Here is a 24,343-nt window from a genome sequence, read left to right on the forward strand (position 1 = left end):
TACCCCAATCCTTAACAGAAGAGGCCTACCCCCTCCAATTAACAGAAGAGGCCTACCCCTCCAATTAACAGAAGAGGCCAACCCCCTCCAATTAACAGAAGAGGCCAACCCCTCCAATTAACAGAAGAGGCCTACCCCCTCCAATTAACAGAAGAGGCCTACCCCCTCCAATTAACAGAAGAGGCCTACCCCCTCCAATTAACAGAAGAGGCCAACCCCCTCCAATTAACAGAAGAGGCCTACCCCCTCCAATTAACAGAAGAGGCCAACCCCCTCCAATTAACAGAAGAGGCCTACCCCCTCCAATTAACAGAAGAGGCCTACCCCCTCCAATTAACAGAATATATCTACCCCCTCCAATTAACAGAATATATCTACCCCCTCCAATTAACAGAATATATCTACCCCCTCCAATTAACAGAATATATCTACCCCCTCCAATTAACAGAATATATCTACCCCCTCCAATTAACAGAAGAGGCCTACCCCCTCCAATTAACAGAAGAGGCCTACCCCCTCCAATTAACAGAATATATCTACCCCCTCCAATTAACAGAATATATCTACCCCCTCCAATTAACAGAATATATCTACCCCCTCCAATTAACAGAATATATCTACCCCCTCCAATTAACAGAAGAGATCTACCCCCTCCAATTACCCCCCCCCCAAGCCAATCCCCACAACTGACGTAACAACATAGATATGGCTTTTTTTATCAACCAGCAGAACGTTAACCAGGGTTTGATCGTTTGTATCGAGAGTAACAACAACAACAACAACAACGTCAATAATGCTCCTACTACACATTAACGTGTGTATTCCACTGATTCTACCATCCTGTAGCATCCGTGTTCTCTGTCTGCCAGGGGGAGGGGGGGTAGGGGGGCAGTTACTTGGAACAGCTACTAGGAACAGTGGGAGGAGAGAACTTTGGACGGAACAGCCCTGTTTGTGTGAATGAACCACAAGCACATATAGTTTATACTTCTTTAGCTGTGTTTGCAGCTCCGGTTTTTAATGACAGGTTATTGATTGATTGAGCCGATCGAATGGTTAAGTCGGTCATAGGTCATATAGAGGGTGACCTTTTACAAAACCCAGAAGTAAAATTGTTCATAATTTGGACATGTTCCGTTCACATGTGAACCATTGATATCATGTCATTGAAATATGCGTTGTGTTGCTGCCTGAAGCCAAGACCAATTCAGAACAAGCTAAAAAAAAAATGTTTTAAAGAACAAATCAATTATACTTATTTGATCTCGTCACAATGGGGGGAAAAACATGCACGTCGGATCTGAGACATTCCCTGTAAAAGTTAAGTCTATTTCCTATTTTTCACGAGAAATGGTTTATTTTGGAAATTTGCTTTTCTTTTGCAGCAACAATGCATCAGTATTATGTGTGTGTGTGTGTGTGTGTGTGTGTGTGTGAGAGAGAGATCTCTGTTTTATGATCCTCTATATGTTCCTTGGCTTAAATGATGTCCTACAAAACCTCACATACAGACGAAGAAGACTCATCATTGAACAACCTGCAATCTACAGCATGCCTGTCTGCGTCTGACTGTCTCTCACACACACACACACACACACACACACACACACACACACACACACACACACACACACACACACACACACACACACACACACACACACACACACACACACACACACACACACACACACACACACACACACAATATTAATATGTCTCTTTCTTTACATCCTCACAATTAGGTTGGTGTAAAGAGGTGAGCATATTCAGAAATGGTACACAGTCGGGCCACAGCTGTTTGTGAGGGTTCTACAGGGGTACATCACAGCTGTTTGTGAGGGTTCTACAGGGGTACATCACAGCTGTTTGTGAGGGTTCTACAATGTTCTCTTGGCTGATATGAGTTATAGTGTAGTTGGAAGGAATTGTAGGATATGAGAGCGGCAGGCAGAATCTCTCGGCCAGAAATCCTTCTCAGAACTCTGTTTGTGGATGATGGGTGTTTGTCTATGAAGCCTTGGTGGGTTATATTGTACAATGATAACAGTGTGTGAGAGAAGAAGTGGGGAAAACCTATTGATACGGGGGTCCTGTATGGTTGAGACATTACTGAAGAGATACAGATATGGTATATCAACTATATTACTGATATAGGATGTTAAAGAGAGAGCTCCTCCCCCCACTGAATGATCTAAACCTCCTCTATCTTCATTGGGATTGATTGTATATTTTTAGTATATTGTTTCTCATAACAAATATAGCTTCTAAAATAAAACATCTGGGAATACTGGAACACACAGTGATGTTGTTATCGGAAGTACTATCCTCCAATCCCGGCGCAGCATGTTACAGGAAACAGGAAGTCGATAGGAAGTCAACAACAGGAATAGGAAGTGAGGTGTGGTCACCTGACCTCAACTCCGTCTATCCACTTCCTGTAAAGGCTGTGACAATCTGAAAGGCGCCTGATAAAAGGTCCTTGTCGTCATAGCAATATGCTCTGTGGGTAGCTGTCCGTCAGGCAGAGAGGGCGGGAACTGGTTACAGGCGGGGCAGGGTTGGCCACAGCCAATCAGACGAGACAAGAGGGGTCGGGCCAAGGTCAACGTTCACGGTCACCTAGAGGGGTCACAGGAACCCTTGTCCAATCACAGCCATGTCCTCCGTGCATGCAGAGGTCAGAGGGCTGAGGTTAAAGGTCAAGGGGGTGGAGCAAGAGGTTCCCAGCTAGAGGATATTCATAGAACACAGACGTCCCGAGGCCCCACAGGAGTGATGTGTGTGTTTGAATGCTGCACTGTGGGCCTAGCTAACACATAGATATAGCAACTGTTAAGTGGCTTGGGGTTGGAGTCCCGGGATATCACCACACACACTTATAGACGTGTCCATTTGTCTGCCCCCGTCCCCTCCACCTCCGCTGTATCTCCTCACACTGCCGCGTGCCACTTCCTGTACGTCCCCTAGAGCTTCCTGCAGGCTGTGCTGAAGTCCTGTTGCATATCCATAGCACCCAGTTTCATCATAATCTCCACCCCCAGACACAATTTGATTCAGTTTCTGTTCTTTCTAAACCTCCTCTACAGATGATTTTTACTTTATAATTTGAGTTTTCAAGTCAGAGAAATTAAAAAAGGAGAGAAAAAAGAAAAAGAAAAACTCCCACGGTCGATCGCTAAAGGGAAGGGTTTGTTAACAAAGAGGAGTAAAGGTGGACGGATGGAGAGAGGAGGGTAAGGAAAGGAGGGATGGAGGAGGGAAAGGAGGGAGGGAGGAGGGTAAGGAGGGAGGGAGGAGGGTAAGGAAAGGGGGGATGGAGGAGGAGGGTAAGGAAAGGAGGGAAGGGTTTGTTAACAAAGAGGAGTAAAGGTGGACGGATGGAGAGAGGAGGGTAAGGAAAGGAGGGATGGAGGAGGGAAAGGAGGGAGGGAGGAGGGTAAGGAAAGGGGGGATGGAGGAGGGAAAGGAGGGAGGGAGGAGGGTAAGGAAAGGGGGGAAGGGTTTTTTAACAAAGAGGAGTAAAGGTGGACGGATGGAGAGAGGAGGATAAGGAAAGGAGGGATGGAGGAGGAGGGTAAGGAAAGGAGGGAGGGAGGAGGGAAAGGAGGGAGGGAGGAGGGTAAGGAAAGGAGGGATGGAGGAGGGTAAGGAAAGGAGGGATGGAGGAGGGTAAGGAAAGGAGGGATGGAGGAGGGTAAGGCAAGGAGGGATGGAGGAGGATAAGGCAAGGAGGGATGGAGGAGGATAAGGCAAGGAGGGATGGAGGAGGGGAAGAGGATAAGGAAAGGAGGGATGGAGGAGGATAAGGAAAGAAGGGATGGATGAGGAGAGGAGGGTAAGGAAAGGAGGGATGGAGGAGGGTAAGGAAAGGAAGGATGGAGGAGTGGAGGGATAGATGAAGAAAGCAGAGGAGGACATCACTCTTCCCATCAATCTTTGCTGGCGGCGGTGAGTTGCTGGACAGGGAGTTGGAGCTGGAGGGGGTCCCTCAGGCGTTTCAGATCTAACTCCACCTGGGGGGGGTGAATAATATGAGAAATGTGTGAATTCCTTCTACAATTGCTCATTTTTGTCATAACGTTTCAATCCAGATTATAAAACCATGAAAGGGTACATTTTATGAAGGCATGTTAATGTGTGTTAATGTGTGTTCATGTGTGTTAATGCCTGTGTGTCTGTGTGCTTGCATGCCAACCTGCATCTGTTCCTGCCTACATAGGGTTGGTGTCGGGGATGGGGTTGGTGTCGGGGATAATGTCGGGGTTGGGGCTAGTGTCGTGGTTAGTGTCGTGGTTAGTGTCGGGTTGGGGTTAGTGTCGGGGATGGGGCTAGTGTCGGGGATGGGGTTAGTGTCGGGGATGGGGTTAGTGTCGGGGTTAGGGTTAGTGTCGGGGTTGGGGTTAGTGTCGGGGATGGGGCTAGTGTCGGGGTTGGGGTTAGTGTCGGGGATGGGGTTAGTTTCGGGGTTAGGGTTAGTGTCGGGGATGGGGTTGGTGTCGGGGATAATGTCGGGGTTGGGGTTAGTGTCGGGGTTAGTGTCGGGAATGGGGCTGGTGTCGGGGATGGGGCTAGTGTCGGGGATGGGGCTAGTGTCGGGGTTGGGGTTAGTGTCGGGGATGGGGATAGTGTCGGGGTTGGGGTTAGTGTCGGGACGGGCTAGTGTCGGGGTTGGGGTTAGTGTCGGGGATGGGGCTAGTGTCGGGGTTGGGGTTAGTGTCGGGGTTGGGGTTAGTGTCGGGGTTGGGGTTAGTGTCGGGGATGGGGTTAGTGTCGGGGATGGGGTTAGTGTCGGGGTTGGGGTTAGTGTCGGGGTTGGGTTAGTGTCGGGATGGGGTTAGTGTCGGGGATGGGGTTAGTGTCGGGGTTGGGGTTAGTGTCGGGGTTGGGGTTAGTGTCGGGGATGGGGCTAGTGTCGGGGGGATGGGGCTAGTGTCGGGGTTGGGGTTAGTGTCGGGGTTAGTGTCGGGGTTAGTGTCGGGGATGGGGTTAGTGTCGGGGATGGGGTTAGTGTCGGGGTTGGGGTTAGTGTCGGGGATGGGGTTAGTGTCGGGATGGGGTTAGTGTCGGGGTTAGTGTCGGGGTTAGTGTCGGGGATGGGGCTAGTGTCGGGGATGGGGCTAGTGTCGGGGATGGGGCTAGTGTTGGGGTTAGTGTCGGGGATGGGGTTAGTGTCGGGGTTAGGGTTAGTGTCGGGGTTGGGGCTAGTGTCGGGGATGGGGCTAGTGTCGGGGTTGGGGTTAGTGTCGGGGATGGGGCTAGTGTCGGGGTTGGGGTTAGTGTCGGGGTTGGGGTTAGTGTCGGGGATGGGGTTAGTGTCGGGGATGGGGTTAGTGTCGGGGTTGGGGTTAGTGTCGGGGATGGGGTTAGTGTCGGGGATGGGGTTAGTGTCGGGGATGGGGTTAGTGTCGGGATGGGGTTAGTGTCGGGGTTGGGGTTAGTGTCGGGGATGGGGTTAGTGTCGGGGTTAGTGTCGGGGATGGGGCTAGTGTCGGGGATGGGGTTGGTGTCGGGGATGGGGTTAGTGTCGGGGATGGGGTTGGTGTCGGGGATGGGGTTAGTGTCGGAGATGGGGTTAGTGTCGGGGTTAGTGTCGGGGTTAGTGTCGGGGTTAGTGTCGGGGTTAGTGTCGGGGATGGGGCTAGTGTCGGGGATGGGGTTAGTGTCGGGGATGGGGTTAGTGTCGGGGATGGGGTTAGTGTCGGGGTTAGTGTCGGGGATGGGGCTAGTGTCGGGGATGGGGTTGGTGTCGGGGATGGGGTTAGTGTCGGGGATGGGGTTGGTGTCGGGGATGGGGTTAGTGTCGGAGATGGGGTTAGTGTCGGGGTTAGTGTCGGGGTTAGTGTCGGGGTTAGTGTCGGGGTTAGTGTCGGGGATGGGGCTAGTGTCGGGGATGGGGTTAGTGTCGGGGTTAATGTCGGGGATGGGGTTAGTGTCGGGGATGGGGTTAGTGTCGGGGATGGGGTTAGTGTCGGGGATGGGGTTAGTGTCGGGGTTGGGGTTAGTGTCGGGGATGGGGCAAGTGTCGGGGATGGGGCAAGTGTCGGGGATGGGGCTAGTGTCGGGGTTGGGGCTAGTGTCGGGGATGGGGTTAGTGTCGGGGATGGGGTTAGTGTCGGGGATGGGGTTAGTGTCGGGGATGGGGCTAGTGTCAGGGATGGGGCTAGTGTCGGGGATGGGGTTAGTGTCGGGGATGAGGTTAGTGTCGGGGATGGGGCTAGTGTCGGGGATGGGGCTAGTGTCGGGGATGGGGCTAGTGTCGGGGATGGGGCTAGTGTCGGGGATGGGGCTAGTGTTGGGGCTAGTGTCGGGGATGGGGTTAGTGTCGGGGATGGGGTTAGTGTCGGGGATGGGGTTAGTGTCGGGGATGGGGTTAGTGTCGGGGATGGGGCTAGTGTCGGGGATGGGCCTAGTGTCGGGGATGGGCCTAGTGTCGGGGATGGGCCTAGTGTCGGGGATGGGGTTAGTGTCGGGGATGGGGTTAGTGTCGGGGATGGGGTTAGTGTCGGGGATGGGGTTAGTGTCGGGGTTAGGGTTAGTGTCGGGGATGGGGTTAGTGTCGGGGATGAGGTTAGTCGGGGATGGGGCTAGTGTCGGGAATGGGGCTAGTGTCGGGAATGGGGCTAGTGTCGGGGATGGGGCTAGTGTTGGGGATGAGATGAGGTTAGTCGGGGATGGGGCTAGTGTCGGGGATGGGGTTAGTGTCGGGGTTAGTGTCGGGGATGGGGTTAGTGTCGGGGATGGGGTTAGTGTCGGGGATGGGGTTAGTGTCGGGGATGGGGTTAGTGTCGGGGATGGGGTTAGTGTCGGGGTTGGGGTTAGTGTCGGGGTTGGGGTTAGTGTCGGGGATGGGGCTAGTGTCGGGGATGGGGCTAGTGTCGGGGATGGGGCTAGTGTCGGGGATGGGGCTAGTGTCGGGGATGGGGCTAGTGTCGGGGTTGGGGTTAGTGTCGGGGATGGGGTTAGTGTTGGGGCTAGTGTCGGGGATGGGGTTAGTGTCGGGGTTAGTGTCGGGGATGGGGTTAGTGTCGGGGATGGGGTTAGTGTCGGGGATGGGGCTAGTGTCGGGGATGGGGTTAGTGTCGGGGATGGGGCTAGTGTCGGGGATGGGGCTAGTGTCGGGGATGGGGCTAGTGTCGGGGATGGGGCTAGTGTCGGGGCTAGTGTCGGGGATGGGGTTAGTGTCGGGGATGGGGTTAGTGTTGGGGCTAGTGTCGGGGATGGGGTTAGTGTCGGGGATGGGGTTAGTGTCGGGGATGGGGTTAGTGTCGGGGATGGGGCTAGTGTTGGGGTTAGTGTCGGGGTTGGGGCTAGTGTCGGGGTTGGGGCTAGTGTCGGGGTTGGGGCTAGTGTCGGGGATGGGGTTAGTGTCGGGGACGGGGCTAGTGTTGGGGCTTGTGTCGGGGATGGGGCTAGTGTCGGGGATGGGGCTAGTGTCGGGGATGGGGCTAGTGTCGGGGATGGGGTTAGTGTCGGGGATGGGGTTAGTGTCGGGGATGGGGTTAGTGTCGGGGATGGGGTTAGTGTTGGGGTTAGTGTCGGGGATGGGGTTAGTGTCGGGGATGGGGTTAGTGTCGGGGATGGGGTTAGTGTCGGGGATGGGGTTAGTGTCGGGGATGGGGTTAGTGTCGGGGTTGGGGTTAGTGTCGGGGTTGGGGTTAGTGTCGGGGATGGGGCTAGTGTCGGGGATGGGGTTAGTGTCGGGGTTAGGGTTAGTGTCGGGGATGGGGTTAGTGTCGGGGATGAGGTTAGTCGGGGATGGGGCTAGTGTCGGGAATGGGGCTAGTGTCGGGAATGGGGCTAGTGTCGGGGATGGGGCTAGTGTTGGGGATGAGATGAGGTTAGTCGGGGATGGGGCTAGTGTCGGGGATGGGGTTAGTGTCGGGGTTAGTGTCGGGGATGGGGTTAGTGTCGGGGATGGGGTTAGTGTCGGGGATGGGGTTAGTGTCGGGGATGGGGTTAGTGTCGGGGATGGGGTTAGTGTCGGGGTTGGGGTTAGTGTCGGGGTTGGGGTTAGTGTCGGGGATGGGGCTAGTGTCGGGGATGGGGCTAGTGTCGGGGATGGGGCTAGTGTCGGGGTTGGGGTTAGTGTCGGGGATGGGGCTAGTGTCGGGGTTGGGGTTAGTGTCGGGGATGGGGTTAGTGTTGGGGCTAGTGTCGGGGATGGGGTTAGTGTCGGGGTTAGTGTCGGGGATGGGGTTAGTGTCGGGGATGGGGTTAGTGTCGGGGATGGGGCTAGTGTCGGGGATGGGGTTAGTGTCGGGGATGGGGCTAGTGTCGGGGATGGGGCTAGTGTCGGGGATGGGGCTAGTGTCGGGGATGGGGCTAGTGTCGGGGCTAGTGTCGGGGATGGGGTTAGTGTCGGGGATGGGGTTAGTGTTGGGGCTAGTGTCGGGGATGGGGTTAGTGTCGGGGATGGGGTTAGTGTCGGGGATGGGGTTAGTGTCGGGGATGGGGTTAGTGTCGGGGATGGGGTTAGTGTCGGGGATGGGGCTAGTGTCGGGGATGGGGCTAGTGTCGGGGATGGGGATAGTGTCGGGGATGGGGCTAGTGTCGGGGCTAGTGTCGGGGATGGGGTTAGTGTCGGGGATGGGGTTAGTGTTGGGGCTAGTGTCGGGGATGGGGCTAGTGTCGGGGATGGGGCTAGTGTTGGGGTTAGTGTCGGGGTTGGGGCTAGTGTCGGGGTTGGGGCTAGTGTCGGGGTTGGGGCTAGTGTCGGGGATGGGGTTAGTGTCGGGGACGGGGCTAGTGTTGGGGCTTGTGTCGGGGATGGGGCTAGTGTCGGGGATGGGGCTAGTGTCGGGGATGGGGCTAGTGTCGGGGATGGGGTTAGTGTCGGGGATGGGGTTAGTGTCGGGGATGGGGTTAGTGTCGGGGATGGGGTTAGTGTTGGGGTTAGTGTCGGGGATGGGGTTAGTGTCGGGGATGGGGTTAGTGTCGGGGATGGGGTTAGTGTCGGGGATGGGGTTGGTGTCGGGGATGGGGTTAGTGTCGGGGATGGGGCTAGTGTCGGGGATGGGGTTGGTGTCGGGGATGGGGTTAGTGTCGGGGATGGGGTTGGTGTCGGGATTAGTGTCGGGGATGGGGTTAGTGTCGGGGATGGGGCTAGTGTCGGAGATGGTGTTAATGTCGGGATTAGTGTCGGGGATGGGGTTGGTGTCGGGATTAGTGTCGGGGATGGGGTTAGTGTCGGGGATGGGGTTAGTGTCGGGGTTAGTGTCGGGGATGGGGTTAGTGTCGGGGATGGGGCTAGTGTCGGGGATGGGGTTAGTGTCGGGGTTAATGTCGGGGATGGGGTTGGTGTCGTGGATGGGGCTAGTGTCGGGGATGGGGTTAGTGTCGGGGATGGGGTTAGTGTCGGGGTTAGTGTCGGGGATGGGGTTAGTGTCGGGGTTAGTGTCGGGATGGGGTTAGTGTCGGGGATGGGGTTAGTGTCGGGGTTAGTGTCGGGGATGGGGTTGGTGTCGGGGATGGGGTTAGTGTCGGGATGGGGTTAGTGTCGGGGATGGGGTTAGTGTCGGGGTTAGTGTCGGGGATGGGGTTGGTGTCGGGGATGGGGCTAGTGTCGGGGATGGGGTTAGTGTCGGGGTTAGTGTCGGGGATGGGGTTAGTGTCGGGGATGGGGCTAGTGTCGGGGATGGGGCTAGTGTCGGGGTTAGTGTCGGGGATGGGGTTAGTGTCGGGGATGGGGTTAGTGTCGGGGATGGGCCTAGTGTCGGGGATGGGGCTAGTGTCGGGGATGGGGTTAGTGTCGGGGTTAGTGTCGGGGATGGGGTTAGTGTCGGGGATGGGCCTAGTGTCGGGGATGGGGCTAGTGTCGGGGATGGGGTTAGTGTCGGGGTTAGTGTCGGGGATGGGGTTGGTGTCGGGGATGGGGCTAGTGTCGGGGATGGGGTTAGTGTCGGGGATGGGGCTAGTGTCGGGGATGGGGCTAGTGTCGGGGTTAGTGTCGGGGATGGGGCTAGTGTCGGGGATGGGGTTAGTGTCGGGGATGGGGTTAGTGTCGGGGATGGGGTTAGTGTCGGGGTTAGTGTCGGGATGGGGTTAGTGTCGGGGTTAGTGTCGGGGATGGGGTTAGTGTCGGGGTTAGTGTCGGGGATGGGGTTAGTGTCGGGGATGGGGTTAGTGTCGGCGATGGGGCTAGTGTCGGGGATGGGGCTAGTGTCGGGGTTAGTGTCGGGGATGGGGCTAGTGTCGGGGATGGGGTTAGTGTCGGGGATGGGGTTAGTGTCGGGGATGGGGTTAGTGTCGGGGTTAGTGTCGGGATGGGGTTAGTGTCGGGGTTAGTGTCGGGGATGGGGTTAGTGTCGGGGTTAGTGTCGGGGATGGGGTTAGTGTCGGGGTTAGTGTCGGGGATGGGGTTAGTGTCGGGGATGGGGTTAGTGTCGGCGATGGGGCTAGTGTCGGGGATGGGGCTAGTGTCGGGGTTAGGGTTAGTGTCGGGGTTAGTGTTTGAGTTGGTGTCGCGGTCGTGGTTAGTGTTTGAGTTGGTGTCGCGGTCGTGGTTAGTGTTTGAGTTGGTGTCCGTGTCGGGGTTAGTGTTGGAGTTGGTGTCGCGGTCGTGGTTAGTGTTTGAGTTGGTGTCCGTGTCGGGGTTAGTACCTACCTCAGCAATAGAGTCCTTCAGCTCGTTGTACTTATAGATGTCAAAGCGTTGTCTCTTCACCCCCTTGTGGAAGAACAGCAGGTACTGTCTATCCCTGGCGTCTGGGTAGATGTACTCCTACAGAACGGGGGACATTCTGTCACAATAACACAACACACAAATACACCTACTCCAGAATGCTACAACTTCTACGAAGGAATATACTGTATACATACTGTCGCCCAACAGGAAAAGGAGGACACATCCGTGAATGAACCAAACGTGAATGAACCAAACGTGAATGAATCAAATTTGAATGAACCAAACGCGAATGAGCCAAACGCGAATGAGCCAAACGCGAATGAGCCAAACGCGAATGAGCCAAACGCGAATGAGCCAAACGCGAATGAGCCAAACGCGAATGAGCCAAACGCGAATGAACCAAACGCGAATGAACCAAACGCGAATGAGCCAAACGCGAATGAACCAAACGCGAATGAGGCAAACGCGAATGAACCAAACGCGAATGAGCCAAACGCGAATGAGCCAAACGCAAATGAACCAAACGCGAATGAGCCAAACGCGAATGAACCAAACGCGAATGAACCAAACGCGAATGAACCAAACGCGAATGAACCAAACGCGAATGAACCAAACGCGAATGAACCAAACGCGAATGAACCAAATGCGAATGAGCCAAACGCGAATGAACCAAACATGAATGAACCTGCTCCAAAAACGCTACTAGAATACAAAAAGACTAGTGCTTAGTCTCAACACAGTCTGGCCCTGTAAAAGGCTTGGATTTGATATGTGCTATAGAGGGTGTGTGTGTGTGTGTGTGTGTGTGTGTGTGTGTGTGTGTGTGTGTGTTACCTGGCGTGTGAGTACGTAGTAGGAGTACATAGCCATGGCGGTAGCGTAGGTAATGAAGTAGGTGACAGGCTCCATGATGTCCCAGGAGTACTCCCACCAGGTGAGACGCGCCAGGATCCCAAACTGTGTTGCCATGTAGGCCATGCCCCCCCACAGCACCCAGGTGGTACGACGCTCCGCCTTACGACTCAGCTCCTCCCTCACCTGGGCAAACAGCCAATCAGAGACAGCCATCAGTCATAAAAAGGAACACCGACTCAGTTGTTAGAGCGTAGTCCTTGCAACACCAGGAAAGCGGGTTTGATTCCCGGGACCACACATTTGTAAAACATGTGTGAATGACGGACATTTCTCTTCCCCCCCGTGTCAAATCGCCAATTGGTAAACCCATCCATTATGGGATTAATTGACACAAAAAAAACATTACAGTAATTCACTATGGTAATTAATGATAATTCTTCTGGTGTTCTCTGCATTGCGCATCGCATAAAGAGTAAAAAAAAGTTGCTTTGGATAAAAGCATCAGCTAAGAGATATGTATAACGCACTCACTACCGTCACACATCTTATCACTCACTACCGTCACACATCTTATCACTCACTACCGTCACACATCTTATCACTCAATACACCGTCACACATCTTATCACTCAATACCCCGTCACACATCTTATCACTCACTACACCGTCACACATCTTATCACTCACTACACCGTCACACATCTTATCACTCAATACCCCGTCACACATCTTATCACTCACTACACCGTCACACATCTTATCACTCACTACACCGTCACACATCTTATCACTCACTACCCCGTCACACATCTTATCACTCACTACCCCGTCACACATCTTATCACTCACTACCGTCACACATCTTATCACTCACTACCCCGTCACACATCTTATCACTCACTACCCCGTTACACATCTTATCACTCACTACACCGTCACACATCTTATCACTCACTACACCGTCACACATCTTATCACTCATTACAGTCACACTACCATCACAACCATCCATTGATTTGTGAATGAACTCTCCAAATGTGCTGGCTTGTGTCCATCCTTCCGTTGGGTGTAAACTGCTGAATACAGTTGTATTGAGCCTTTACTATCTCCCCCCCCATGCTAAACATTAACCATGCAGTTCTCTACCCCCCCATGCTAAACATTAACCATGCAGTTCTCTACCCCCCCATGCTAAACATTAACCATGCAGTTCTCTACCCCCATGCTAAACATTAACCATGCAGTTCTCTACCCCCCATGCTAAATATTAACCATGCAGTTCTCTACCCCCCATGCTAAACATTAACCATGCAGTTCTCTACCCCCCCATGCTAAACATTAACCATGCAGTTCTCTACCCCCCCATGCTAAACATTAACCATGCAGTTCTCTACCCCCCCATGCTAAACATTAACCATGCAGTTCTCTACCCCCCCCCCATGCTAAACATTAACCATGCAGTTCTCTACCCCCATGCTAAACATTAACCATGCAGTTCTCTACCCCCCATGCTAAATATTAACCATGCAGTTCTCTACCCCCCATGCTAAACATTAACCATGCAGTTCTCTACCCCCCTAAACATTAACCATGCAGTTCTCTACCCCCCATGCTAAACATTAACCATGCAGTTCTCTACCCCCCATGCTAAATATTAACCATGCAGTTCTCTACCCCCTAAACATTAACCATGCAGTTCTCTACCCCCATGCTAAATATTAACCATGCAGTTCTCTACCCCCCCATGCTAAATATTAACCATGCAGTTCTCTACCCCCCTAAACATTAACCATGCAGTTCTCTACCCCCATGCTAAATATTAACCATGCAGTTCTCTACCCCCCATGCTAAATATTAACCATGCAGTTCTCTACCCCCATGCTAAATATTAACCATGCAGTTCTCTACCCCCCCATGCTAAACATTAACCATGCAGTTCTCTACCCCCCTAAACATTAACCATGCAGTTCTCTACCCCCCCATGCTAAATATTAACCATGCAGTTCTCTACCCCCCATGCTAAACATTAACCATGCAGTTCTCTACCCCCCATACTAAACATTAACCATGCAGTTCTCTACCCCCCATACTAAACATTAACCATGCAGTTCTCTACCCCCCATGCTAAATATTAACCATGCAGTTCTCTACCCCCCCCATGCTAAATATTAACCATGCAGTTCTCTACCCCCCATGCTAAACATTAACCATGCAGTTCTCTACCCCCCTAAACATTAACCATGCAGTTCTCTATCCCCCCATGCTAAACATTAACCATGCAGTTCTCTACCCCCCTAAACATTAACCATGCAGTTCTCTACCCCCCATGCTAAACATTAACCATGCAGTTCTCTACCCCCCCCTAAACATTAACCATGCCGTTCTCTACCCCCCATGCTAAACATTAACCATGCCGTTCTCTACCCCCCATGCTAAACATTAACCATGCCGTTCTCTATCCCCCTAAACATTAACCATGCCGTTCTCTATCCCCCATGCTAAACATTAACCATGCAGTTCTCTACCCCCTAAACATTAACCATGCCGTTCTCTACCCCCCCCATGCTAAACATTAACCATGCCGTTCTCTATCCCCCTAAACATTAACCATAAAGTGAATCTAAACACAGTAATTCATGTCCATCAGAAGACAGGAAAAAAAGTGATATTTACAAATGTACTTAATGCCAATAAGTGACTGTGTGTGTCCCGTACCTTCTCTAGAGGACGTAGCTGTGAGTTGAGGTCCTCTAGTCTGACCACCAGTTCCTTCTCTTTACTAAGCTGATGCTCTTCTATACGCATGGTGGTGTAGAGCTGCTGAACCAGGAACTTAACATCGTTCAGACGCTCTGCCTCGTCATTGGCTAGGAGATCTAAAAGACACACACAGAGGGTTAGAAGGTAGAAACAGACAGAAGGACAGGCTCTGCCTCGTCATTGGCTAGGAGATCTAAAAGACACACACAGAGGGTTAGAAGGTAGAAACAGACAGAAGGACAGGCTCTGCCTCGTCATTGGCTAGGAGATCTAAAAGACACACACAGAGGGTTAGAAGGTAGAAACAGACAGAAGGACAGGCTCTGCCTCGTCATTGGCTAAGAGATCTAAAAGACACACACAGAGGGTTAGAAGGTAGAAACAGACAGAAGGACAGGCTCTGCCTCGTCATTGGCTAGGAGATCAAAAAGACACACACAGAGGGTTAGAAGGTAGAAACAGACAGAAGGACAGGCTCTGCCTCCTCATTGGCTAGGAGATCTACAGAGACAGACAGAGTGTCAGGAGGTGAAGACAGACAGACACAGACAGACAGACACACAAAGGGTCAGGAGGTGAAGACAGACAGACACAGACAGACAGACAGACACACAAAGGGTCAGGAGGTGAAGACAGACAGACAGACAGACAGGCAGACAGAGACAGACAGGCAGACAGAGGCTTCTGCCTCCTCATTGGCTGGCAGATCTACAGAGACACACAACGGGTCAGGAGGTGAAGACAGACACACAGAGGGTCAGGAGGTGAAGACAGACAGACACAGACAGACAGACAGAGGGTCAGGAGGTGAAGACAGACAGACACAGACAGACAGACACACAAAGGGTCAGGAGGTGAAGACAGACAGACACAGACAGACAGGCAGACAGGTAGACAGTCAGACAGAGGCTTCTGCTTCCTCATTGGCTAGCAGATCTACAGAGACACACAGAGGGTTAGGAGGTGAAGACAGACAGACAGACTGACAGACACAGACAGACAGAGGATTCTGCCTCCTCATTGGCTAGCAGATCTACAGAGACACACAGAGGGTTAGGAGGTAAAAACACAGACAGACAGACAGAAAGACAGACAGAGGATTCTGCCTCCTCATTGGCTAGCAGATCTACAGAGACACACAGAGGGTTAGGAGGTAAAAACACAGACAGACAGACAGACAGACAGACAGACAGACAGACAGACAGACAGACAGACAGACAGAGGCTTCTGCCTCCTCATTGGCTAGCTGATCTACAGAGACACACAGAGTGTCAGGAGGTAGATACACAGACAGACAGACTCCGCCTCCTCAAAGAGGTCAGAGGGTAAAGGAGGGTGGACATGTTAACACACCATTTCTCATTTGTGGAAGAAAAAACATCAGATGTTTATAGAAAATATAACTGTGCAAGTATCTTTTCTATGTTACCACACAGGACACACACACACACACACACACACACACACACACAGCATAGAGAGTGATAGAGAACTCTAGTGCCCAAAAGCCTGTTCTAGCATGGGCAGTGCCATTGAGGACTCTCACCATTTTAAAGTAGTCAACTGGCTGGAACTTCCTATGGTTTAATTAAGGATCTCATAAGGGCATCCAGGTCATCCGTCCATGAATTATTCTTATGGGTAAACATTCCATAACTGCTGGTGGCGACCAACCTGGGTTTTATACGTGTGAAAACAACACACTGCTGGTGGCGACCAACCTGGGTTTTATACGTGTGAAAACAACACACTGCTGGTGGCGACCAACCTGGGTTTTATACGTGTGAAAACAACACACTGTTGGTGGTGGTGTGCCAGATGAATCACTTCAGATCCATTGCGAAATTTAACGATTGTGCATGTCCTCAAGACAGAGATACCGGGGTGATACTGGGGCGGCAGGGTAGCCTAGTGGTTAGAGCGTTGGACTAGTAACCAAAAGGTTGCAAGTTCAAATCCCCGAGCTGACAAGGTACAAATCTGTCGTTCTGCCCCTGAACAGGCAGTAAACCCACTGTTCCTAGGCCGTCATTGAAAATAAGAATTTGTTCTTAACTGACTTTCCTAGTAAAATAAAATAAAAATAAACTGCCCACTAGGGAACAACAAATACTACACACTGAGATTGAACCTGCGTTCCATACCACTGCCATCTGTCCACAACGACTTAGCAAGCCATCGCAATTAACGGCCAAACTTAACCGTGGAGTTTGTTTTTGTGCATCTGCATTTAACACATTGATCCCAGAATGTTGGGTTTATCCAAGGACTTCGGGACATGAAGTCATATCTTGTTGAGTATACACCCTTTCAGTTTGTTTACCAACTCATAGAAGTAGTAGAAGAAGAGAATTAACTACTTCAAAATGGAGATGGCCTCAATGGCGCTGCCCGTGTGTTCACAGACACCCCACTGGGACGGATACAACTTTGTGATGTCTTTACATCTCTGTGGTGTCAAAACTAAAAAAGGGAAGGCAGACATTGTTTATCTAAGTCTATGAAAGACAGACAAGACAAGACACAGAAAGACAGACAGACAGACAGACAGACAGACAGACAAGACACAGAGAGACAGACAGACAGACAGACAGACAAGACAAGACACAGAGAGACAGACAGACAGACAGACAGACAGACAGACAGACAGACTGACAGACAGACAAGACAAGACACAGAGAGACAGACAGACAGACAGACAGACAAGACACAGACAGACAGACAGACAGACAGACAGACAGACAAGACACAGACAGACAGACAGACAGACAGACAGACAGACAGACAGACAGACGCCTACTTTCACCTCTTAAAAGTATGAAGTACAAAATAAATGTGTTTTCATCTCCTGACCCCTGGTCAATCTCACCTCTCCGTGGCGGTCGAACCAGGTGCGTAACGTCGTTGATGACCAGGTTGAAGTCATCCAACAGCAGGATGTCTATCCCTGTAGAAGAGGCTACCCTCGCCCCATCTGGAGGGAGGGAGGGAGGGGAGAGGGGAGGGGAGAGGGAGCGAGAGGGGAGAGGGAGGGGAGAGAGGGAGGGAGGGGAGAGAGGGAGGGGAGAGGGGAGAGGGAGGGAGGGAGGCGAGAGGGGGGAGGGAGGGGAGAGGGGAGAGAGGGGAGGGAGGAAGGGAGGGAGGGGGAGAGGGGAGGGAGGAGGGAGAGGGGAGGGGGGAGAGGGGAGGGAGGGGAGGGAGGGGAGGGAGGGAGGGAGGGGAGAGAGGGGAGAGGGGGGGGGGGAGAGGGAGTGAGGGAGGGAGGGGAGAGGGAGGGAGGGGAGAGGGAGGGAGGGGGGAGAGGGAGGGAGGGAGGAGAGGGGAGAGGGGAGAAAAGAAAAGAGGGAGAATGGAAAGAGACAAAGAGAGAGGGAGAGAGACAGAAACAAAGGGATATCAGTCATGAGACCACACTCTGCTACTTGAAACACACTTCACATCCTCATCATTTCATGGCAGTAACATTTAGCCTATTTCTCTGGCTAGTCTCCCATCTGGCACCCTATTCCCTACATAGTGCACTACGTTTAACCAGGGACAATAGGGCTCTGGTCAGAGGTTGTGCACTATAAGGGTTGAAATAGGGAGCTATGTGAATGTAGAATAGGCTATGAGACCTTCTAATGGAGATCGTGCCTGTGTCCCAAATTGATTCCTATTCCCTAGGCAGTGCACTACTTTTGATCAGATCCCTATCGGTAGTAGTGCACTAATTAGGGAATAGGGTGCCATTTGGGAGGCAGGTCGGATATCACAGCCTCAGAGTGAAGACATTTGCACCACTTGTTAGAGGATAATGAGCACCGTCGGCAAAGGAGACAGGCTTCGTCCTGAACGGCACCCTATTCCATATAGAGTGCACTACTCCTGACCACTAAATAGGGTATATGGTACCATTTGGGAAGCATTTAAATAATAATGAGCATCGGACTGAATGGGTATTGTGGCAATATGCCTGAATACTGATTGTACAGCGTGGGTAACTATTGTCTACATGAGAGATAGGCAACTTTGATGGGGGGGGGGGCACTCATCATGAGGGTTCGCAGTTAACTAGCGTCTTCAACAACCAGGATTCATACTGGTAGAACAGAGTGGTTAACTAGTGTCTTCAACAACCAGGATTATTACTGATAGAACAGAGTGGTTAACTAGTGTCCACAACAACCAGGATTACTACTGGTAGAACAGAGTGGTTAACTAGTGTCCACAACAACCAGGATTACTACTGATAGAGTGGTTAACTAGTGTCTTCAACAACCAGGATTACTACTGATAGAACAGAGTGGTTAACTAGTGTCTTCAACAGCCAGGATTACTACTGATAGAACAGAGTGGTTAACTAGTGTCCACAACAACCAGGATTACTACTGATAGAGTGGTTAACTAGTGTCTTCAACAACCAGGATTACTACTGATAGAACAGAGTGGTTAACTAGTGTCTTCAACAACCAGGATTACTACTGGTAGAACAGAGTGGTTAACTAGTGTCTTCAACGACCAGGATTCATACTGGTAGAACAGAGTGGTTAACTAGTGTCCACAACAACCAGGGTTAATACTGGTAGAACAGAGTGGTTAACTAGTGTCTTCAACAACCAGGATTCATACTGATAGAACAGAGTGGTTAACTAGTGTCCACAACAACCAGGATTACTACTGATAGAACAGAGTGGTTAACTAGTGTCTTCAACGACCAGGATTCATACTGATAGAACAGAGTGGTTAACTAGTGTCCACAACAACCAGGATTACTACTGATAGAGTGGTTAACTAGTGTCTTCAACAACCAGGATTACTACTGATAGAACAGAGTGGTTAACTAGTGTCCACAACAACCAGGATTACTACTGATAGAACAGAGTGGTTAACTAGTGTCTTCAACAACCAGGATTACTACTGATAGAACAGAGTGGTTAACTAGTGTCCACAACAACCAGGATAACTACTGGTAGAACAGAGTGGTTAACTAGTGTCTTTAACAACCAGGATTCATACTGATAGAACAGAGTGGTTAACTAGTGTCTTCAACGACCAGGATTCATACTGGTAGAACAGAGTGGTTAACTAGTGTCCACAACAACCAGGATAACTACTGGTAGAACAGAGTGGTTAACTAGTGTCTTCAACAACCAGGATTAATAATGGTAGAACAGAGTGGTTAACTAGCGTCCACAACAACCAGGATTACTACTGATAGAGTGGTTAACTAGTGTCTTCAACAACCAGGATTACTACTGATAGAACAGAGTGGTTAACTAGTGTCTTCAACAGCCAGGATTACTACTGATAGAACAGAGTGGTTAACTAGTGTCTTCAACAACCAGGATTACTACTGATAGAACAGAGTGGTTAACTAGTGTCTTCAACGACCAGGATTCATACTGGTAGAACAGAGTGGTTAACTAGTGTCCACAACAACCAGGATAACTACTGGTAGAACAGAGTGGTTAACTAGTGTCTTCAACAACCAGGATTACTACTGGTAGAACAGAGTGGTTAACTAGTGTCTTCAACAACCAGGATTACTACTGATAGAACAGAGTGGTTAACTAGTGTCCACAACAACCAGGATTACTACTGGTAGAACAGAGTGGTTAACTAGTGTCTTCAACAACCAGGATTACTACTGATAGAGTGGTTAACTAGTGTCTTCAACAACCAGGATTACTACTGGTAGAACAGAGTGGTTAACTAGTGTCTTCAACAACCAGGATTACTACTGATAGAACAGAGTGGTTAACTAGTGTCCACAACAACCAGGATAACTACTGGTAGAACAGAGTGGTTAACTAGTGTCTTCAACAACCAGGATTACTACTGGTAGAACAGAGTGGTTAACTAGTGTCTTCAACAACCAGGATTACTACTGATAGAACAGAGTGGTTAACTAGTGTCCACAACAACCAGGATTACTACTGGTAGAACAGAGTGGTTAACTAGTGTCTTCAACAACCAGGATTACTACTGATAGAGTGGTTAACTAGTGTCTTCAACAACCAGGATTACTACTGATAGAACAGAGTGGTTAACTAGTGTCTTCAACAGCCAGGATTACTACTGATAGAACAGAGTGGTTAACTAGTGTCTTCAACAACCAGGATTACTACTGATAGAACAGAGTGGTTAACTAGTGTCTTCAACGACCAGGATTCATACTGGTAGAACAGAGTGGTTAACTAGTGTCTTCAACAACCAGGATTACTACTGGTAGAACAGAGTGGTTAACTAGTGTCTTCAACAACCAGGATTACTACTGATAGAACAGAGTGGTTAACTAGTGTCCACAACAACCAGGATTACTACTGGTAGAACAGAGTGGTTAACTAGTGTCTTCAACAACCAGGATTACTACTGATAGAGTGGTTAACTAGTGTCTTCAACAACCAGGATTACTACTGGTAGAACAGAGTGGTTAACTAGTGTCTTCAACAACCAGGATTACTACTGATAGAACAGAGTGGTTAACTAGTGTCCACAACAACCAGGATAACTACTGGTAGAACAGAGTGGTTAACTAGTGTCTTCAACAACCAGGATTACTACTGGTAGAACAGAGTGGTTAACTAGTGTCTTCAACAACCAGGATTACTACTGATAGAACAGAGTGGTTAACTAGTGTCCACAACAACCAGGATTACTACTGGTAGAACAGAGTGGTTAACTAGTGTCTTCAACAACCAGGATTACTACTGATAGAGTGGTTAACTAGTGTCTTCAACAACCAGGATTACTACTGGTAGAACAGAGTGGTTAACTAGTGTCTTCAACAACCAGGATTACTACTGATAGAACAGAGTGGTTAACTAGTGTCCACAACAACCAGGATTACTACTGGTAGAACAGAGTGGTTAACTAGTGTCTTCAACAACCAGGATTACTACTGATAGAACAGAGTGGTTAACTAGTGTCCACAACAACCAGGATAACTACTGGTAGAACAGAGTGGTTAACTAGTGTCTTCAACAACCAGGATTAATACTGGTAGAACAGAGTGGTTAACTAGTGTCCACAACAACCAGGATTACTACTGATAGAGTGGTTAACTAGTGTCTTCAACAACCAGGATTATTACTGGTAGAACAGAGTGGTTAACTAGTGTCCACAACAACCAGGATTACTACTGATAGAGTGGTTAACTAGTGTCTTCAACAACCAGGATTATTACTGATAGAACAGAGTGGTTAACTAGTGTCCACAACAACCAGGATTACTACTGATAGAGTGGTTAACTAGTGTCTTTAACAACCAGGATTCATACTGGTAGAACAGAGTGGTTAACTAGTGTCTTCAACAACCAGGATTAAAGCAAGTGTTTAATTTAATTTTATGTCGCCTTTACTTAACCTTTACTTAACTAGGCAAGTCAGTTAAGAACAAATTCTTATTTACAATGACGGCCTACATGCTCTTCATGGTTGTGGTATAGCTGTGTGGTTGTGTGTGTTTATTTTTTTACATTTTATTTCACCTTTATTTAACCAGGTAGGCCAGTTGAGAACAAGTTCTCATTTACAACTGCGACCTGGCCAAGATGAAGCAAAGCAGTTCGACACAAACAACAACACAGAGTTACTGCAAAATTGTAATTATTCGTCTACCTCCTCATGCCTTTTGCACACAATGTATATAGACTCTTTTTTTTCCTACTGTGTTATTGACTTGTTAATTGTTTACTCCATGTGTAACTCTGTGTTGTTATCTGTTCACACTGCTATGCTTTATCTTGGCCAGGTTGCAGTTGTAAATGGGAACTTGTTCTCAACTTGCCTACCTGGTTAAATAAAGGTGAAATAAAAAAATAATAAAAATAAACACATGGAATAACAAACATACAATAGAATAAGTCTATGTACAGTGTGTACAAATGAGGTAAGATTAGGGAGGTAGGGCAATAAATAGGCCATAGTGGTGAAGTAATTACAATTTAGCAATTAAACACTGGAGTGATTAGATGTGCATAAGATGAATGTGCAAGTAGAGATACTGGGGTGCAAAGGACAGAAGAAAAAAAACTATATGGGGGATGAGGTATTTGGATGGGCTATTTACAGATGGGCTATGTACACTATTTACAGATGGGTTGTGTACACTATTTACAGATGGGCTATGTACACTATATACAGATGGGCTATGTACACTATATACAGATGGGCTATGTACACTATATACAGAGGGGCTATGTACACTATATACAGATGGGCTATGTACACTATATACAGATGGGCTGTGTACACTATATACAGATGGGTTGTGTACACTATATACAGATGGGCTGTGTACACTATTTACAGATGGGCTGTGTACACTATATACAGATGGGCTATGTACACTATTTACAGATGGGCTGTGTACACTATATACAGATGGGCTGTGTACACTATTTACAGATGGGCTGTGTACACTATTTACAGATGGGCTGTGTACACTATTTACAGATGGGCTGTGTACACTATTTACAGATGGGCTGTGTACACTATTTACAGATGGGCTGTGTACACTATATACAGATGGGCTGTGTACACTATTTACAGATGGGCTGTGTACACTATTTACAGATGGGCTGTGTACACTATTTACAGATGGGCTGTGTACACTATATACAGATGGGCTGTGTACACTATTTACAGATGGGCTGTGTACACTATTTACAGATGGGCTGTGTACACTATTTACAGATGGGCTGTGTACACTATTTACAGATGGGCTGTGTACACTATTTACAGATGGGCTGTGTACACTATTTACAGATGGGCTGTGTACACTATTTACAGATGGGCTGTGTACACTATATACAGATGGGCTGTGTACACTATATACAGATGGGCTGTGTACACTATTTACAGATGGGCTGTGTACACTATATACAGATGGGCTGTGTACACTATTTACAGATGGGCTGTGTACACTATTTACAGATGGGCTGTGTACACTATTTACAGATGGGCTGTGTACACTATTTACAGATGGGCTGTGTACACTATTTACAGATGGGCTGTGTACACTATTTACAGATGGGCTGTGTACACTATTTACAGATGGGCTGTGTACACTATTTACAGATGGGCTGTGTACAGGTGCAGTGATCTGTGAGCTGCTCTGACAGCTGATGCTTGAAGTTAGTGAGGGAGATATGAGTCTCCAGCTTCAGTGACTTTTGCAGTTCGTTCCAGTCATTGGCAGCAGAGAACTGGAAGGAAAGGCGGCCAAAGAAAGAATTGGTTTTGGGGGTGACTAGAGAGATATACCTGCTGGAGCGCGTGCTACGGGTGGGTGTTGCTATGGTGACCAGTGAGCTGAGATAAGGCGGGGCTTTACCTAAGCAAAGACTTATAGATGACCTGGAGCCAGTGGGTTTGGAGACGAATATGAAGCGAGGGCCAGCCAACGAGAGCGTACAGGTCGCAGTGGTGGGTAGTATATGGGGCTTTGGTAACAAAACAAATGGCACTGTGATAGACTGCATCCAGTTTGGTGAGTAGAGTGTTGCAGGCTATTTTATAGATGACATCTCCGAAGTCGAGGATCGGTAGAATAGTCAGTTTTACGAGGGTATGTTTGGCAGCATGAGTGCGAAATAGGAAGCCGATTCTAGATTTAATTTTGGATTGGCAATGCTTAATGAGTCTGTAAGGAAAGTTTACAGTCTAACCAGACACCTAGGTATTTGTAGTTGTCCACGTATTCTAAGTCAGAGCCGTCCAGAGTAGTGATGTTGGATAGGCGGGCAGGTGCAGGTAGCAATCGGTTGAAGAGCATGCATTTAGTTTTACTTGCATTTAAGAGCAGCTGGAGGCCACGGAAGAAGTGTTGTATGGCATTGAAGCTCATCTGGAGGTTAGTTAACACAGTGTCCAAAGAAGGGCCAGAAGTATACAGAATGGTGTCGTCTGCGTAGAGGTGGATCAGAGACTCACTAGCAGCAAGAGCGACCTCATTGATGTATAGAGAGAAAAGAGTCGGCCCGAGAACTGAACTCTGTGGTACCCCCATAGAGACTGCCAGAGGTCTGGACAACAGGCCCTCCGATTTGACACACTGAACTCTATCAGAGAAGTAGTTGGTGAACCAGGCGAGGCAATCATTTGAGAAACCAAGGCT

General features: G+C 49.5%; 1 protein-coding gene across 1 annotated transcript in view; it reads right to left on the minus strand.

Annotated features, from left to right (window-relative positions):
- Nucleotides 1-981: 981 nt before the first annotated feature.
- Nucleotides 982-24,343, minus strand: part of mcu (mitochondrial calcium uniporter) — a 139,854-nt gene continuing 116,492 nt past the window's right edge. Inside the window, exons 5-9 of the mRNA XM_064924432.1 lie at nucleotides 17,112-17,216; nucleotides 14,198-14,358; nucleotides 11,462-11,665; nucleotides 10,607-10,723; nucleotides 982-4,016 (exon numbers count right to left, since the gene is read on the minus strand). Coding sequence (XP_064780504.1) covers nucleotides 3,933-4,016; nucleotides 10,607-10,723; nucleotides 11,462-11,665; nucleotides 14,198-14,358; nucleotides 17,112-17,216 — 671 coding nt within the window. The 3' untranslated portion in view covers nucleotides 982-3,932. The remainder of the gene's footprint in view (nucleotides 4,017-10,606; nucleotides 10,724-11,461; nucleotides 11,666-14,197; nucleotides 14,359-17,111; nucleotides 17,217-24,343) is intronic.

Source organism: Oncorhynchus masou, chromosome 18 (genome assembly GCF_036934945.1).
Source record: "Oncorhynchus masou masou isolate Uvic2021 chromosome 18, UVic_Omas_1.1, whole genome shotgun sequence".
Taxonomy (NCBI): Eukaryota; Metazoa; Chordata; class Actinopteri; order Salmoniformes; family Salmonidae; genus Oncorhynchus; species Oncorhynchus masou.